Here is a 17,840-nt window from a genome sequence, read left to right as displayed (position 1 = left end):
GTTTTTAAAATTAAGATAATGGATCAGAGGTAGGTTTCAGCAGTTCTGACCAGTTCTGGAGAACCGGTAGCAGAAATTTTGAGTAGTTCGGAGAACCGGTAAATATCATCTCTGACTGGCCCCGCCCCCATCTATTCTCTGCCTCCCGAATCCCAGCTGATCAGGAGGAAATGGGGATTTTGCAGTAACCTTCCCCTGGAATGGGGAGGGAATGAAGATTTTACAGTATCCTTCCCCTGCCACGCCCACCAAGCCACACCGACAGAACTGGTAGTAGAAAAATTTGAATCCCACCACTGTAGTGGATGTCTATAGATTATGACCAAGAGGATTATTTTTGAAGCCCCATGTTTTTGGAGATTCTCAGTCATCCAGGTCATGGTTGTCCCAAAGGTGCTTTTTCAAAAGGCAACTGGACTTTCTTTGTTTTGGGACTTGAAGCCCCAGATTTCTCAAATCTATCAAGTCCTTTGCTCCAAGACTTTTAATCTTCTGTCTGGTTCTTGAACTTTGGCTACTTTTATTCTAAGCAGTCTCAGGTTGTTAAGGATATGGTGGTACTTGATACTGAATATAAATTGCCCTTACACACTGACAATGTTACAGCAATTCAATACAAATATGCCATGTCATTACCAGAGCAATTTGGTTGTAGAGCAATTTGGTTTATACTCTGATTATACAATTAGTTGGAATAAATCTAATTTGCTGTCTTTAGATATTTATAGACTGCTTCATGAAATCAGGATTTACAATTTGTACAGACCAGTGGTGGGTTGCCCCCGGTGTAAAACCAGCGGGAGACTCTGCCCACCGCCCCGGATTCATCATAGGCAATCTGCACATGCGCAGAAGCAATCCCGTTGCGAACCAGTAGTAAAGGTAAATAGAACCCATCCCTGGTACAGACTCTATAAATTATTTCGGCTTATGGATTTCTTGAAATATACCTGTAATACAAGATGTTAGATTTAAAATGTCTAAATCTATAGATGCAATTTAAATAGATATAACCCTATAGTTAAAACTTCCTGTAAGCTACTGGGGTAAGATTAATGTTATTATAATGAATATTAATTCATAATTAATGCCTATTACAGGGTGAATTTCAATGTTCATCCCCATTGGATATTTCACCGAGAACGGTAAGTGTATAAGAAAAATTACCTGGCTGGCTAAACTCTTTGAATATTTTTGATCAGTCTGAGTTTAACTTACGATGAAACAGCTTTATCTTTCCAGAATTTTAACTGTATCATTGGGCTTTTATTTTAATATTGATATTCTTTTGGAATGATGAATATTCCCCTCTCTGGGCCTCTCTGAGAATAAGTGTATAGCATCTCTGATGGGTCATTTTTAGGGTCCATGTACATCGAACAGGCTCTTTGCTTCAACTTTGGGAAGCTGCCAGGTATATTTCGTTAATAATAGGTACATGGCTGCATTTTGATCCCATATCACATGAAAACATTGATACTATGCAATAACCCTACTTTGAAAATAGAGGAAACATTTTCTTGGAATGTTTTGGACAAGCAAAGCAAACCCTTAAATCAGTTGATTTCTAATAGTTCCTTCAAAGGCTTCAAGAGATTGTGTTTTGAACATGATTTACCTAAACATTTTCTTGGCAGTATTTTCAACTGTACTAATTAAATATGGTCCAGTTACTTTAATGGCTTTTGAAGCAACTGCAATTTTAAGAAACTTAAATGAGGCAAATCATGGAGAAGAAACTGTGTGGTTACTAGCAGTTGGCACCAACTTTATAACACATAACAAAAAAAGATCTGCAATGCTAGAACGAAACCAATTTAATTTTATAAGAAATTAAACATAAAGGCCAACATTAGTTATAGGTCTTGGAATGAAGAACTGGATTATCTGATTTTGGAGATAATATACTTACAATTTAATAATGAAATGAATTCATTAGAAAATGCTATTTATTGGACTCCTCAAATGATGTTTTAAAAGGATGCTCATATGATCTGTTCTTGGCCAACTATGGCTTCATTTTGCTTTCTGATCTTTACACATGTTAATACAATTCTGGAAAATATATTATAAACCTCAGTGTGATGTTGAATGATATACCTAAAATGTGGAAAGTGTCAGCTCATGAAAAGTTGTGGCTCTATTGGCATAAATTTATTTTTTAATCAAATTTTTATTAACTTTTATCAAAATATAAGACACAAAGGAAAAGTAATGGAAAACTAGGGGAAGGAAAAAAGAGAAAATGTGAAGTAGGAAGGGAAAAAGAAAAAAAAGGCATTGACTTACAACTCTCTTTGGCACAGAACATAACATTACCACCTCATTTTTTATTTTATTTTATACAATAGTATGTTACTAGCCATTTCTATAACAAACCTATCTAATCAACATAAATTTAATGTAAGTGGAAAGACATTTATCCTTCTGATGTTAAGGAAGGTTCTGAGTAGGAACTTGTCACCAGTTTTTGAGTAATCTTTGTGCTCCAAAAATTAAAAGGGGATTGGATCTGTTTCTAAATGATTTGGATGTAATGACAGGCTGAAAATTAAACCTATAATGTTAATTAATAATTTTATATCAACACCAATAGATATTATATGGGTCATTTTCATTAGCCTGTCCCCCCTCTTTGTTGGCATGTCAGAATTTCTTTCATTTAAACATTATAATGTAGCTAGCATTTTTTCCTCATTGTAGAATATTGTATTTGTTATTATTTTATTGTTCTTTGGGATTGTACTTTTGTTTTATTTAATTTAAAAAAACAATTCCTAGTTAATGTGTAGAGGGACTGACATAATGAGGCTGTTGAGAAACCATGGCATCTGCCACCAATAGCCTCCCACCAGCCAGTCCGCTCACACAGAGAAGGACTCCTCAGAGTGCCGTCGGCCAAGCAATGTCGGCTGGCGACACCCAGGGGGAGAGCCTTCTCTGTGGGAGCTCCTGCCCTTTGGAACGAACTGCCCCCGGAAATACGCAAATACACCTCCGTGTGTTTCGCTGTGCCCTTAAGACCCTACTGTTTCACCAGGCAGGGCTAACTATGTAATTATTTTAAATTTGGAGTTTTAAATTGGGGATTTTAATCTGGGCCGAAATTGTGTAATATTTTTAATATTTTTAAATTTTGATATCTGTATATTTTTTGTTTTAATAGGCTGTACACCGCCCTGAGTCCTTCGGGAGAGGGGCAGTATAGAAATATTATTATTATTATTATTATTATTATTATTATTATTATTATTATTATTATTATTATTATTGTTGTTGTTGTTGTTGTTGTTGTTGTTGTTGTTGTTGTTGTTGTTGTTATTATTATTATAAAGGACCAACTGATGAACCATATGGCAATATTACAATTCTTAGAATTGTCTCCAAACCAAATAGTAGCCATAAAGGATATAAACGTGATATACAGTAAGTTTCTCTAAAAATATATGAAGCATTAGAAATCCAAATAACCAATCACTCAACTGAAACAGGAGAGAGTTTTAAACATTTACGGTACATGTTACCCCTCTTCCTAATGTTTAGATGTCTTTTTTGTTTCGTGTCTACTTTTCTAGCTCCCAAACATGGTCTATAATGATCTGGTGTAACTTGGACTGATTTAAGATAGTTTCTGAAATGATAAACAAAATGTAATACTATTGTAAATAAGTAGAAGTTCCTTCTTCCCACCCGCACCCCCCAAAAAACCACAAGAACTATAAAGCACACTTAGACTGCACCTCAACCAATATTTTCTCCTCTATTTTTCCACTCCCACAAACTAAAGCAGATCAAAGCCATTTTTTGCATCTCTTTTTCCCAATTTGAAAAAAAGATTCCAGTTATGTCAGCAAAAATCCATTAAAGCCTCTCCTTCAAACAATGAATTTTCATTTCTCAAGACATTTACAAATACAGTAAGCTTTTATGTTGGAACACTGAACTTTATTTAAAATGGTCAACATCAATACATTCTGTAACAAGTTACAGGAGAGACAAATTGGTGCAGAGGGACCCGTGATTGGATAATAATTGCATTAACTGGCCTTTAAGACAGATTTGTCTTAAAGGGCCATGTTTTATTTCATATAAACTATTTTATATGTTTTATTTCATATAAACTAGATTAACTTTCTTAGCTTCCCACAAAACATCCTGAGTGTATGATCAGGTGGGTAATCTGAAGATTTAAGCTGTCGCAAACTCTCATGTACATCTTTTCCTAGGACTTAAATAAACAATGATGGTTAAACCTTGTACAGGTAGTCCTCGACTTGCAACAGTTCATTTAGTGAACAGTTCGTTTAGTGAACGTTTTCAGTGCTGTTTACAATAGCACTGAAAAAAGTGACTTATGACCGTTTTTTAACACTTATGACCACTGCAGCATCCCCCATGGTCACGGGATTTACATTCAAATGCTTGGCAATTTATGATGGTTGCAGTGTCCTGGGGTCCTGTAACCATCTTTTGCGACTCCTGACAAGAAAAGTCAACGGGGAAGCCAGATTCACTAAACAACCATGTTACTCATTTAACAACTGCAGTGATTCATTTAATAAATGTGGCAAGAAAAGTCGTAAAATGGGACAAAACACACTTAACCAATTTCTCACTTAGCAACGTAAATCCTGGGCTCAACTGTGATTGTAAGTCGAGGACTGCTTGTAAAACCAGGAGCACAAATATACATACCTTTGAGTAGATGACTCTGAGGAATAAAATGGAGGCACAGCACTTATGTCATGGAATCAAAATATGCAGATTGGGCCTGTGACTCATTAGATCCAAGTACTTGGATAAAATCCACCATGCACATTTTAGGATCAGATGATAACACTTCCAGATTTTATTTTCCAATCCTGTACTTTCAACCCATAAATAGGGCATTTATTGAGCCTATGCTAATTAGTAGTCTTCATTTGCTGATTTCTTTATAAAACAACAGTCATGTTTTAAATATTCCTAACTACTGCCTGAAGGTGTTTTTTTAGCTATCTGTTGACATTTAATCTTGAGCGACTTTCCCATGAGAAAACTTTAGAAGTATCTGTGGGGGATCAAAGAAGCCAAAATGGGGCTTGCAACTTCTTGAAGCCCTGCCTTTTGTTTGTTTGTTTTTAGTTTACAAGCCATCTTAAAAGGGAGGGGCTTAGGAATATTGCTTTCATCTTGATTTTTTGACTCCCTTCCCATGAACATCCCTGGAACACTTAACAAAACTGGAATAACTAACTGCATTAAAACACACGTATTAACATGCTGAAAGTATCTTCTTTTGCGAATTAACCATAGCCTTACAATTTTCTAAAACACTTGGCCCCTTTTGGTACTTATCAAAACGGCTAAATGTTTATTTCCCACTTCACATTTGGAAACTGTTCCTTGAAAATTGATGCAATATAAAACTAACGTGTGATTACAATTCTCATTCAGCCTCTCAACCAAAGAAAGAAATTTAGAAAAAAAGTCAACAATAGAAGAGGGAGGTGGGTGGGTGGACCAAAACTATGAAACTGAACTAAAACTGTATTATTCTTTGCCCATCTGGCTTCCTTGAAAGAAACAAATATGGATAGGTTATACTGATGACAATTTATTCCATTTGCTTGGCATATAATTCAATCATCTCTTCCCATAAAGGAAATCTTGATAGTGTTAGAAGTTACTTTGCTATTGTTTACTGAAATATTGTAAAATTATCCTACTGGTGATTTCTATGAGCTCCTTTGGTGTTTTCATTTGATGTTGTTTTGACACACGTAGAAAAGCATCACAATGGGACAATGCCTTTTGTCAAAACTGACCCTTTGCCCCGCCTTCCCAGTGGACGCTGCTGGATCTGAGGACAAGTTACACAAGGACCGTTGTTAAAGTCAAAAGACTGATGGAACAAAGTTGGACGTTCCTCAGAGGAAGTCGAAGAGCTGATCGTCTGCTACTCTTCCTATGAGCCAAACTACTTATTGCTAATGTTATTTGCTTTATGAAACAAATAAAAAAGGGGCTTATTTATGCACAGCTAGCATTTGTTCCGCTAAGAGAAACAAAATAGGGAAAAGAAAAAGAAAAGAAAAATGTCACTGGATTGGCAGGATTACATTTTAATACTGTTAAACCAAAGTTCATAAACTTCCTTTACAACATTCCCTCGCAAAGTCGATTAGGAGCATTTTATTCACCCTACAGGTTTTCTTCAATGCCTGGATTTGCAGCAATTTCCATTGATTCACAGCCCCTTGTCCATATATGACCGTCCCCATCAGCATTCAATCATAAGTCGTCTCTTCCTTCTTGAGTAATCAGAGTTCCTCCTGTTTCATTAAAAAAAAACAAACCACAAACATTCAGACTCTATGTAAGTTTTAACTGTTCGACTATCTCCTAAAATAGCAGATTTCCCCTTACATATTTTCAATTCGGGGTAGTTGAACCTTGCACGATGCCCAACAAAGACCCCCATGCCAGATGAGGTCAGGTGTGCTTGGTGACATGGATGTCTACAGAGGGGGCCAGAGGAAAAGAAATAAGATAATGATTCAAATGATGTGATCACAAATAATTGCATAACTACATCATCTGCATGACATCGTGATGCAAGGGTCAAGATGTTGATGTTCTCTTGACTTCTTCTGGATGAAGCTAGAAGTGGATCATGATATCATTTCCCCATTCAGAGGGCAACTGTGTTTTACTCCCAAGGCCCATGAGACTGGCAAACTTAGGAAAGAATAATTGGATTACTGTAAAGATCTTTATTGTTAGCAAGGCAGTGTAATAGAATTTTGAAAGTCTGCTAAAGCAGTTCCCCAGATAAATTTAAGATAAATGCCTAGCTTAATTAAGGCAGAGTTACTCTGGGACTCCTTTTCACACTTATTTCCTGCCCTAGGTTGAGATGTCTCTTTTATAATGGCCATTTCTTTTTCCGTGTTCCTAGATGGCCTGTTAGATGTGCCATAATATAATCAGCCACTAGGTAGGTTTCCATGCTGTACTTTGGGGAAAGATACACTTCAGCTACCTCCTTTACTCCAAATGAAAAAAAAGCTGATGGAACTGAAAAGCTAGACAGGATGCTAATCCATGATCAGGATAAAAGACAGGATATTCTTAAGGTAAAGGTAAAGGTTCCCCCGCACAGTCGTTTCCAGCTCTAGGAGGCAGCGCTCATCTCAGTTTCTAAGGCGAGGAGCCAGTGCTGTCCGAAGACGTCTCCATGGTCATGTAGCCGGCATGACTCAATGCCAAAGGCGCACAGATCACTGTTACCTTCCCACCGAAGTGGTCCCTATTTTTCTACTTGCATTTTTTACGTGCTTTCGAACTGCTAGGTTGGCAGAAGCTGGGACAAGTAATGGGAGCTCACTCCGTTATGCGGCGCTAGGGATTTGAACCGCTGAACTGCTGACCTTCTGATCGACAAGCTCAGCATCTTAGCCACTGAGCCACTGCATCCCAGGATATTCTTAGACACTTCCTAATTAAGGAAATTGCAAGAATCCTGCAATCACCAAGAGAAGTTCATCAACACATTTGATTTTTTTAAAAAAGACATAAAATTTAAAAAAGACGTATTTCAAACTGGAGAAGAATAGTTGGGGGGAAAAGCCAGAAGGGGAAAAAATATAGTACAGGAGGTTAATCTGGTATTTTAGTCAAAAAGAAAAGTTTTTCCATGAAAAGTTTTGCACCTACACTTAGGAAATGTTGACCTCATTGGTCTTTGCAGGAGGGCTCAATAAAATCAAGATTACAGTCATGCAAGCAAAGCCCCATCCCTTTGCCCATTTCTGTGTTGACACACATATAAAAAAAGTGACACTTTATATAGTTGTGATTGTTACCCTTGACTTATATTTTTATACATTTCTCCCCTCCCGGGACACATCTGAATGCTATATTTTGAGGCATACATAATATCCCCTTACTTACAGAAGGGGAGAGTTTAAAAAAAAAGCAATACGGGCAATTCAGCTTTCATGATAGTGTTGTGTTTGAAATATTACATTAAAGGGCCTGGTGGCTCAGCAGACTGATAGCATTGTGATTAACATCAGCTGTCTGCAATTACTGTAAGCTCGAATCTCACCAGGCTCAAGGTTGACTCAGCCTTCCATTCTTTCTAAGGTAGGTAAATTGAGGACTCAGTTTGTGGGGGCAATAAGCTGACTTTGTATAAATATACAAAAGTATGAAGGCTATTGCATAACGCATTGTAAGCTGCCCTGAGTCTCTGGAGAAGGGCAGCATATAAATCAAATTTAAAAAAAAAAAATCAAAATACCCAATATTTTGATCGTAAAACTTCAAAATCAAAGCATTTCTGTAAATGATCAGAACCATGTTTTTAGCTTGAAATGTTTAGAATGCAAGACAAGTTGCTTCCCTCTGTCCACTGTTATAATCATCTTTCTATTATGAAAGGTATCACAAATACAAATACCTATTCAAAAGGTAATAGAAATTGGAATAATAAAAACATACATTTTCCTTGGCTTAACAAGAGCATAGAGAGCCTGTTCCAGAGATGGGTTTCAGCAGGTTCTGACCAGTTCTGGAGAACCGGTAGCAGAAATTTTGAGTAATTCGGAGAACCAGTAGTAAACATTCTGACTGGCCCCCACCCCCATCTATTCTCTGCCTCCCAAGTCCCAGCTGATCGGGAGGAAATGGGGATTTTGCAATATCCTTCCCCTGGAGTGGGGAGGGAATGGAGATTTTACAGTATCCTTCCCCTGCCACGCCCAAGCCATGCCACGCCCACCAAGCCACGCCCACAGAACCCGTAGTAAAAGATTTTGAAACCCACCACTGGCCTGTTCGTTGCAGTGGTTAAGGGATCAGGTTAGAAACCAGGAGACTATGCATTCTTGTCCCATCTTAGGCACAAAGCCAGCTAGATGACCTTGGGCCGGTCACTTTCTCTCAGTCTTGGAAGGAGGCAGTGGCAAACCAGTTTTGAAAAACTTTGCCAAGAAACTGCAGAGACTTGTCCAGGTTGCCTCCGAGAATTGGACACAATTAAGCATAAGGTGGGGAAAAAAACACATTTTTCTACAAATTAAGATTAATATGAAACACTAAAATGGTTTCCTTAAACCATGGTATCAGGTTTTTTTTTTAAATACAAACCATGGTTGGGTGAGTAGAGGAGAAATCATAAGCTTGATGTTTGCTCTTACTTGTTCTTTTTGCATTGACATAACTTAACACAGTCTTTCCAATCAAGATGCTGTTTAGAAAGGCAGATTTCAGTTGCCCAAATTCTCTAACCAGCATAGCTGTTGATGAGAATTATGAAAGCTGGAAGTCTACAAAACTAGAAAGCTCCCACAATAGGAAGCATGGTTGAGCATGATGTATATTTGTGGTCAATATAAAGAACAACACTGATAAATGAAGAGGGAAAACCATTCCATTATCTCTTAACAAAAAAAAAAGTTTCATTCACTAGAACACTAATAAAACTGACCTTTTAGGTATTTTAATGATACTTTAAATAAATACGAAAACAGAAAACAGAATAACAGTTGGAAGGGACCTTGGAAGTCTTCTAGTCCAACCCCCTGCTTAGGCAGGAAACCCTACACGACTTCAAATGGTTTTCCAATCTCTTCTTAAAAAGTATTGGAGCATTCACAACTTCTGAGGCAAGTTGTTCCACTGGTTAATTGTTCTAACTGTCAGGAAATTTCTCCTTAGTTCTAAGTTGCTTCTCTCCTTGATTAGTTTCCATCCGTTGCTTCTTGTCTTGCCCTCAGGTGCTTTGGAGAATAGTTTGACTCACTCTTCTTTGTGGCAACTCCTGAGATATTGGAACACTGCTATCATGTCTCCCCTAGTCCTTCTTTTCATTAAACTAGACATACCCAGTTCCTGCAACCGTTCTTCATGTTTTAGCCTCCAGTCCCCTAATCATCTTTGTTGCTCTTCTCTGCACTCTTTCTAGAGTCTCCACATCTTTTTTACATCATGGCGAAGATCAGCAAACACCGGCTCTTCAAAAGTTTGATGTTTTTCAGCTAGTTCAGATGTTATTAGGAGGTCCTCCAAACAAATAAAATACAGATTTATAAACTCATCCTGCACATCTTCCCCAATGCCTTTTCAACCTACATTTTTCCACATCATCTTCACCATCTGCAGATTCCCAAATGTGTTTAGCATTGAACTGGAGCCAGTCATGAACTTTAGCCAGTCATGACTTTGTCTAACCCAGGGATGTCAAATTCAAGGCCCGGGGGCTGGATTCGGCCCGCAGGGTGCTTAGATCTGGCCTGCAGGGCTGCCCTGGAAACAGCAAAGGACCGGCTCACGGTACCTCTGCCAGTGAAAATGGAGCTCAGGAAGGCCGCGCAAGGCTCACCCGGGCTCAGTTTTCAGCAGCAAAGGCCTTTTACAGCCCTTTGCAAGCAAAAATGGAGCTTGGAGGGGTAGGGCAATACGTGACCTGCCTGGGCTCCATTTTTGGCTGCGATGGCCTCCTGCAGCCCTCCACCAGTGAAAACGGAGGCCTGGGGAGGCATCATGCTCCGTTTTCGCTGGCTGAGGGCTGCAGGAGGCCATCATGGTTGAAAACGGAGCCTCGACGAGTGACATCAAACTGGCCACACCCACCCTGGCCATGCCCCCAACCCACTCGGCCCCTGAGATCAAACACAACCCTGATACAGCCCTCAATGAAATTGAGTTTGACACCCCTGATCTAAGTGATTTGATATTTCAGAGGACAAAGAAGACCAATCTTTCTACTCTGCCAGTTGTTCAGCTGGATTGCTTCTCCCCATTAAAATCCCACCGGTCCACAAAACCAAAAGAAGAAACAGTCTTCAGTTTGTGGCGGTGCAAGCCCAATAAAGCATTTTATTGAGTAAATCCTGAACATATAGTAAATGCCATTAATTCTCTCTTGGAAATGTTTCATCACACTGAGATTTTAGGATGAGGCAGGTTGTCCAAGGAGAAAACAAACACTGGATTTCTTTCTGGGAATGCAAGATTCAGCCATGGCTGAAGCAGGAAGAAAGATTTTTTTTTTTTAATGTTTTCAAATGGTAGCCAAGAAATTGAGTTCTTAGGATTTTGCACCTTTTACTGCTGGTTTGGTATTGGAGTAGATTGGGGTGAGATGGCTCATTATTCTGAGGTAAAACGTCTTCAGTAAAGGTGTCCTTGTCAGTTCCTCCACTTAATGCCGATATTGTCTACTTTTTCCCCTTTTATATTACTTTTGCTTGACTTTTTTTCCTGCCTCAATGAGGAAGGAAGAAAGAAGAGCATTCCTTAAGAAAAAAATAATTGTGTAAAAGAAGCTCAATGATCAATTTCATCACAAAATTATCCAAGAAAGATCAGCCAAGAAGATATCAAACAAATTTCAGACTAGGTCTCAAAAACTGTTTTTCCGCACCAATAGTGGAAATTATTTATTCCTTAATTATTGGCCAGGCACAGTCAAGCCCTTTTAATTACCATTAATTGCTAAACAAAACTCCCAGGGCCAGAGGATATATCAATTCTGATCCTACACAAAATGAGGAGCAGAAATAAAAAGAAGTAGCAGTATAGTTTTTGCATTTGTTAAAAGACTTTTTTGGAATCTCAAATCACAAAGCTAATCTTATCACTTCGCCATCCCTTCAGTGATTCCAAATTAAAAAGTACCATGACTCATTACTCTTGTGTGTTTTACTCTTCTTTTTGTTTATATATTGGTTGGTGCTAAGGCATAATGTGCTTTGGGCTCCAGTGTAATACTTGAACCTAACCTCTGTGGATTGTAAACTTTATAAGTGAAGTTATGTTCAATAATTATGGCTTTGTGTGATGTGTGAATGCCATCTTGATTTACTACCTGAGAAGCAGGCATGGTTCCTACTAAATCAGAAGTTATGTCTGCAGCCCAGGGAATTCCTAAAAAGCTGTTAATTCTAGCCCAAATCTTTGAGAACAGTCCCAAGTAAACAATGGAGGGGCTTTATTGTAAGTTGGAATTTGCAAAACATTGTTTTTGTCTGGAAGTGCTTCTGTTTTCTGAATATATGTCAGGCTTGACTTCTGCAGGTTAAAATAGTCCTAGAAAATCAATTAAAGGGGGAAAAAAACCCTCTTATTTTAACAGATCATTCACTATCTATCGTCTGGCTGTTTAATGTAGGAAACCAGTAAAAAAATTAATTAACCATGACATACAGTGAAACAATGTTTTACATTGCGTAACTCGGTTATTGTTTATTTATTTTTACTCAAGCTTTCTCACAAATGTTTTTTGAAAGGCTTTTCAAAACAGGAAGCTGATTAAAAGATAATATTAAACAGATAGCATCAATCCAACTCAGCAGCCGACCAGCCTATATATTGAATAAATGAAAGGTTTTTGGCATGTCAGCAGAAAGAGAGTACAAGACAACAAGGACTGAAAGTTGCCAGCATGAAGGCCGATTCTCCATTCATACAAGACCTTCTCTAGTGGTGGCAGAATTAAGAGAGGGCCCTTCCCTTAAACTCTCACATCTTCCAAGTCGAAAGGGTTTTATATAGCGCAATCCATACTTTGCATTGTGTCTGGAAAAAGCACAAGTCAATGAAGCTATTTTAATTAAAAGGTCTTATGCTTTACATGAAGACCCTGCAATGCTCTGGATCTGAAGGGAAAAAGTTCTCTAGAACATTTGCAAGGGCACCCATACCAGTCATTGGCAACTCTTTGGTCCTTTCCTGGATGTTGCAGCAGCTATGCATGGCAAATCCACGATCCTCTGACAAACCACAATTGATTTTAGGAGTAGCTATGTGAGTGCCCAATACTCTCTAAAGCAGGGGTGTCAAACATGATTTCATTGAGGGCCGCATCAGGGTTGTGTTTGACCTTGGAGGGTGGAGTGGGGGGGTGGCCATTTGGGCATGACCAGCTTGATATTACTCAAAGTAGGGTCACCTGTGGTGGCCTGGTCGGGGCTGGGAGGATCCACTTTTGATATTCTGTTTTCCCCAAAATAAGACATCCTCTGATAATAAACCTAATCGGGCTTTTGAGCGCATGGCAATAAGGCCAAGCGCTTATTTCAGGGTTCAAAAAAATATAAGACAGGGTCTTATTTTTGGGGAAACACGGTAGTAGTTTTTGCTAGCCCTCTGCCAGCGAAAAAGGAGCTTGGGAGGGCCGTACATGGCCCGCCTGAGCTCCATTTTTTCTGGCAGAGGCACCACATGCCAGTCCTTCGCTGTTTCTAGGGTGGCCCCAAGGGCCCAATCTAAGCGCCCCACAGGCTGGATCTGGTCCGCGGGCCTTGAGTTTGACACCCCTGCTCTAAAGCATCTTTTCTCCTTCAAATCCCAAAAGTGATGCAGCCCTATTCATTATGATTACTCCCAATCAGCAATCTGCCGGTAACATTCATAAGACACATGATATTTACGATAAACAGAATGAGGGAGAAGTTGAAACCCTAAGAACACCACAGGTCAACAATTTCCCAGCATCATTGGAAACATTATCCCTCTAAAGGGATATAAAAGAATCTCATGCAAGTTATCAAAATAGTCATCATACATGAGAACACAAGAGAACAAGGATTTCCAGGGCTTAAAATATGCCAGAGCTGCCAAAAGTGGAATATTGGAAACTGGACAGAAATTATGAAAAATCAGAGGGGATTTATTTGAGAGTTCTTTCCTTGTAATGAAATCTTGGCACTATCTCTTTGAATATGAAGGAAATCACATGATCTTACCCAGAAGAATTTACTAATATCTGTTCCTACTCAGCCAGTCTTGTAGCCACTTTTACAAGCCAGGAAGAGCAAGAGTGAAGCTTCTACTGTCTCATATAAACTTTAGACTCCAATTTTGCCTGAGTTCAAGCAATTTGATCTACCAAGTGTTGTACGAATTGTTTACAATAGACTGCTAAGTAGTTTATATCTTGGTCTGGGTATCCAGAATCCAATCGGCTTTTGAACATTGTTGTACAACTTAGTGTAGACAACATAGTGCCTAGGGGAAAAAAATGACACATTCACTACAATCTGTGCAACAGCTTGGACCTTAGAATAGGTTCTAGACCATATTCCGTCTGATTCTATTTTTCACTAATGTTGCTCCTGTCATTATCCCACTGCTTTCATTGTTAGTTCTACTGACAGAAGAGGGCACCTAGAAGAGCTCCTGTCCAACAATATCTGATTCAAGAATTCAGCCATTACACCTTTTTTTTTTGGTGCTACAAGTGTTCAAAGGTGAACAGGTCTACCTCTATCCATGCAATCTCTTTCAATCAGCTTTATAAAATAAAAGCCGTATCAATAATTTTGGAATCTAAATATCTATTTGCTAATGCATTTGTGTTCCACAACGGTATCCCCTCAGGGCTAGCCACAGTACTATAAACAGGATATTAACTCCATATTAAGGCTAGAATGAAGCTTTAATCTTGCAAATCTGGTTTTTTTTCCTCCCCTCATTCTGATATCCTAGTGAGCCAAGGAGGGGCCATCCTCACTCTTTTTCTAACACTGTTTCCTCTCCCAGGACTCAAGCAATGCTTCTATCCTTTTTATTTTTGTAGTGATTTCTATTTCTCTCCAGGCCATCTCCATGGCTCTCTGCATTGAGGCCACCTGGGCTGTCTGAACTGGGGTACTGTCTGGGAGCATTCAACAGTCTATGGTGCTCGTGATTCATACCCTAATTTGTCTCTTCTGATATTATTCCCGAGTAGACAGAGTAGTCTGGATCTTATAGATATGCAATAGCCTAGTAACCTAGATTTTTAACTTTCTTACTCGTTTCAACAATTTAGGATGTCCTTCACTTTTTGTCAACTTTCCCCGTAACTTCTCCAAACATAAGACCCTTTTTGGTGTCTCCATGACTCAGTGGTCCCATAAATCAAGAAATGTCTAGCAATCTATTTTTAGATTGTTTGATCTATACTTGGTTTTATTTGGAATAGAAAGTCTATGTGGGAACCTGAAAGTTAAGTGTAATAAAAGGGAAATGACCTTACAGAACAAACTCTGGTCTTTCAGCAAGCTTCAGGGCCTCATGCATGCCTGCAGCCGAGAGTTTACGGTTGATGTTCCTATATCTACATTGCAGCAGATTGCGGTAGGTGGTCCTCAGGTCCCGATTGAAGAAGGCATATATAAATGGATTAATCAAAGAGTTGGCATAACCCAACCAGAGAAATGTCCTCTCAACCCACAAAGGGATACAACTGCAAGAGGTCCCACAGATGAAGGGTCTAGCAGTAGAAAGGATGAAAAATGGCAGCCAGCATACAGTAAAGGCCCCTACAATTATTCCAAGGGTAGTGGCTGCTTTTTGCTCCCTTTTGAAGATAGAAATGTTCTTCCGTTCATGCTTAAGCAGACGTGAAAAATTGGTGCACTCTTCAGATTCCTTGTGCAGTTTCATGATGCCGTTTGCCGAAACCATCCCTTCGTGTTCGTTGGGTCTTGGGAAACCAGCAAATTTGTGTTTGGCTGCACTTTTCTTGGCAGCTTTGTAGATCTGATAGTACATGAACAGCATCACTGACATGGGGATGTAAAATGCAACAGCAGTAGAATAAATTGTGTAGCCAAAATCTTGGCTGATTAAACAGACTTTGTTGTCATTAATATTCTGAGCCCATCCAAACAGCGGGGGCAAAGTGATGGAAGCAGACAGCAGCCACACGCAAAAAATCATTTTAGCCATACACTTTCCATTTTGTCTTACAGGATAGGTGAGGGGTCTAGTTATGCCAAGATACCTAGAAAGATAAAAACAAACACCAAGGATTAGTCTATGTTCATTGTTGGTTTGTGGTCTAGAACCATTTATGCTCCACATGGTGAGCTGGACAAATCATAATTTGATCAACTGATAAATCTTTCTCACATGCGGGTATGCACACACGTGTTCCAAAATAGCACACTTCTTTAAACACACACAGTTTCTAAATTATCAGACTACAGAGTACAAACTGCCTAATCGGAATTCTATCCTTCAGCCTGATGTTCCCCAATTACAAATGTAGAAGGAACCGAGTCAGCAGTGAAATGCACTTACCTTCGCTGCCGGTTCAGGAATGTGAGCGTGTGCGCACACGCACGACTGTAGTGAGAGCCTTCTCCGCATGCGCAGAGGGTAAAAAATGGGATGTAATGACATCCTGGCAGGTGGGTGGAGCCTCCCGCCACCATCACTACAGGTTCGCGCGAGCCGGATAGATCCGGATGGATTTCACTGCTGAACCGAATGCTCCACAGAGAGTGCTCTATCATGCTATGGTCAGCATGGATTCAAAGCTCTATCAATATTTCTGGAGTAAGAAATTACAACCTACTTTGCAGGACTGTTTTTTAAAAGGTCAAAGCTGGTAATTTTTTTATTTACAGGAATGCCCACATCGGCCACATACACATCTCTAGAAATTAAAAAAGGGGAGTGGCTGCAGTTCTGTGCCTTGTTTAAAAATAGCAATAGCAATAGCACTTTGACTTATATACCACTTATAGTGCTTTACAGCCTCTCTAAGCGGTTTACAGAGTCAGCATATTGCCCCCAACAATCTGGGTCCTAATTTACCGACTTTGGAAGGATAGAAGGCTAAGTCAACCCTGAGCTGGTGAGAATCAAACTGCTGGCAGTCAGCAGAATTAGCCTGCAAAACTGCCTTTTAACCACTGTGCTACCACGGCTCATAATATAATGCATCTCTAGAAATTAAAAATGGGGAGTGGCTGCAGCTCTGTACCTTGTTTGAAAATAATAATAGCACTTAGACTTATATATCGCTTCACAGTGCTGGGCCTACCTCTTCCCCCTCCTACCATGAAGGAAAAGGAAAAATAAAAGAAAGAAAAGAAAAAAGATAAGATTGTAGTGAGCATTCAAAGGAGCTGTAGGGAGAACAGCAATCTCTCCCCCTCCCAATTTGCTTTCTGGTAAATGGAGGTTGGTGCTTTTTTCGTGTCCATGATGGAAAGCATTTTATGAAGGTGACAAGAACATGCTCTTAACAAACCCAATTTTCTCCCCAGTCTGCATCTGATTGTGTTATCTGTTTTCAACTTATGAATGACTTTTGGCTTCCTTCATAGCAATGGGAAGTATTTCATTAGTAGAAAACTGGTTCTGCAAGCAACAAGTCCAAGCTTCTTTTTCTTCTTCCCTAATAAATTGGAAAATTGCTACTGAGATCCTGGATACTCCCAGTCATTGTCAAAGCTGTGGTGGATGAAACAGAGATTGACAGTCATAAAATGGCATTCTGTCCTATTACTGGGGAATCCTGGCATTGACTCTATTTCCTTAAAATAGCTATGAACTGCTTACACCGAGTTGTTTGTAGGGAGAAAAACTGTAATGGCTATTTCCCAATCACAATACAATACATTTATGTGCCATCCTTTGACAAACATGGTATAAGTTATTAGTCTTTTGCAATGATCATAACACTAATAATAACATTCCATAATGAAGCATTTCTACAGTGTTTTCAGTACATAGATTGCTTAACAGTTCATAACTCTGGAACATACACAAGGCTGATCAAAGGATACCTTTAAGTCCTCAACCCATTGTGAAATGATCCCATCCTGGACTGAAATTAGCATCTATTCTGATGTCAGGCAAACAATGATGTCCAACAGGAAGTAGAAACAGGGGCTACTATCACTCTAGCCAGAGCCAAGAGTGAGTTGAGTGCATGGATGTCAACTCCAGAGTAGGAAATCAAAATCATGAATAGAGTAGAATAGAGTAGGGTAGGGTAGGGTAGGGTAGAGGAGAATAAAATAGAATAGAATAGAATAGAATAGAATAGAATAGAATAGAATAGAATAGAA

At 39.1% G+C, this 17,840-nt stretch overlaps 1 protein-coding gene across 1 annotated transcript in view; it reads right to left on the bottom strand.

The window, feature by feature from the left end:
* Positions 1 to 6,232: 6,232 nt before the first annotated feature.
* HTR7 (5-hydroxytryptamine receptor 7) overlaps positions 6,233 to 17,840 on the bottom strand; it is an 82,266-nt gene continuing 70,658 nt past the window's right edge. The window contains exons 2-3 of the mRNA XM_070945682.1: positions 15,011 to 15,760; positions 6,233 to 6,314 (exon numbers count right to left, since the gene is read on the bottom strand). Of these exons, the coding sequence (XP_070801783.1) occupies positions 6,263 to 6,314; positions 15,011 to 15,760 (802 nt within the window). The 3' untranslated portion in view covers positions 6,233 to 6,262. The remainder of the gene's footprint in view (positions 6,315 to 15,010; positions 15,761 to 17,840) is intronic.

Source organism: Pituophis catenifer, unplaced genomic scaffold (assembly GCF_029215685.1).
Source record: "Pituophis catenifer annectens isolate HBS135680 unplaced genomic scaffold, rPitCat1.0.hap2 SCAF_6, whole genome shotgun sequence".
In the NCBI taxonomy this organism is placed as follows: Eukaryota; Metazoa; Chordata; class Lepidosauria; order Squamata; family Colubridae; genus Pituophis; species Pituophis catenifer.
Note: the sequence above shows the minus strand (reverse complement) of the source record. Positions and strands in the feature narration are given on the sequence as shown.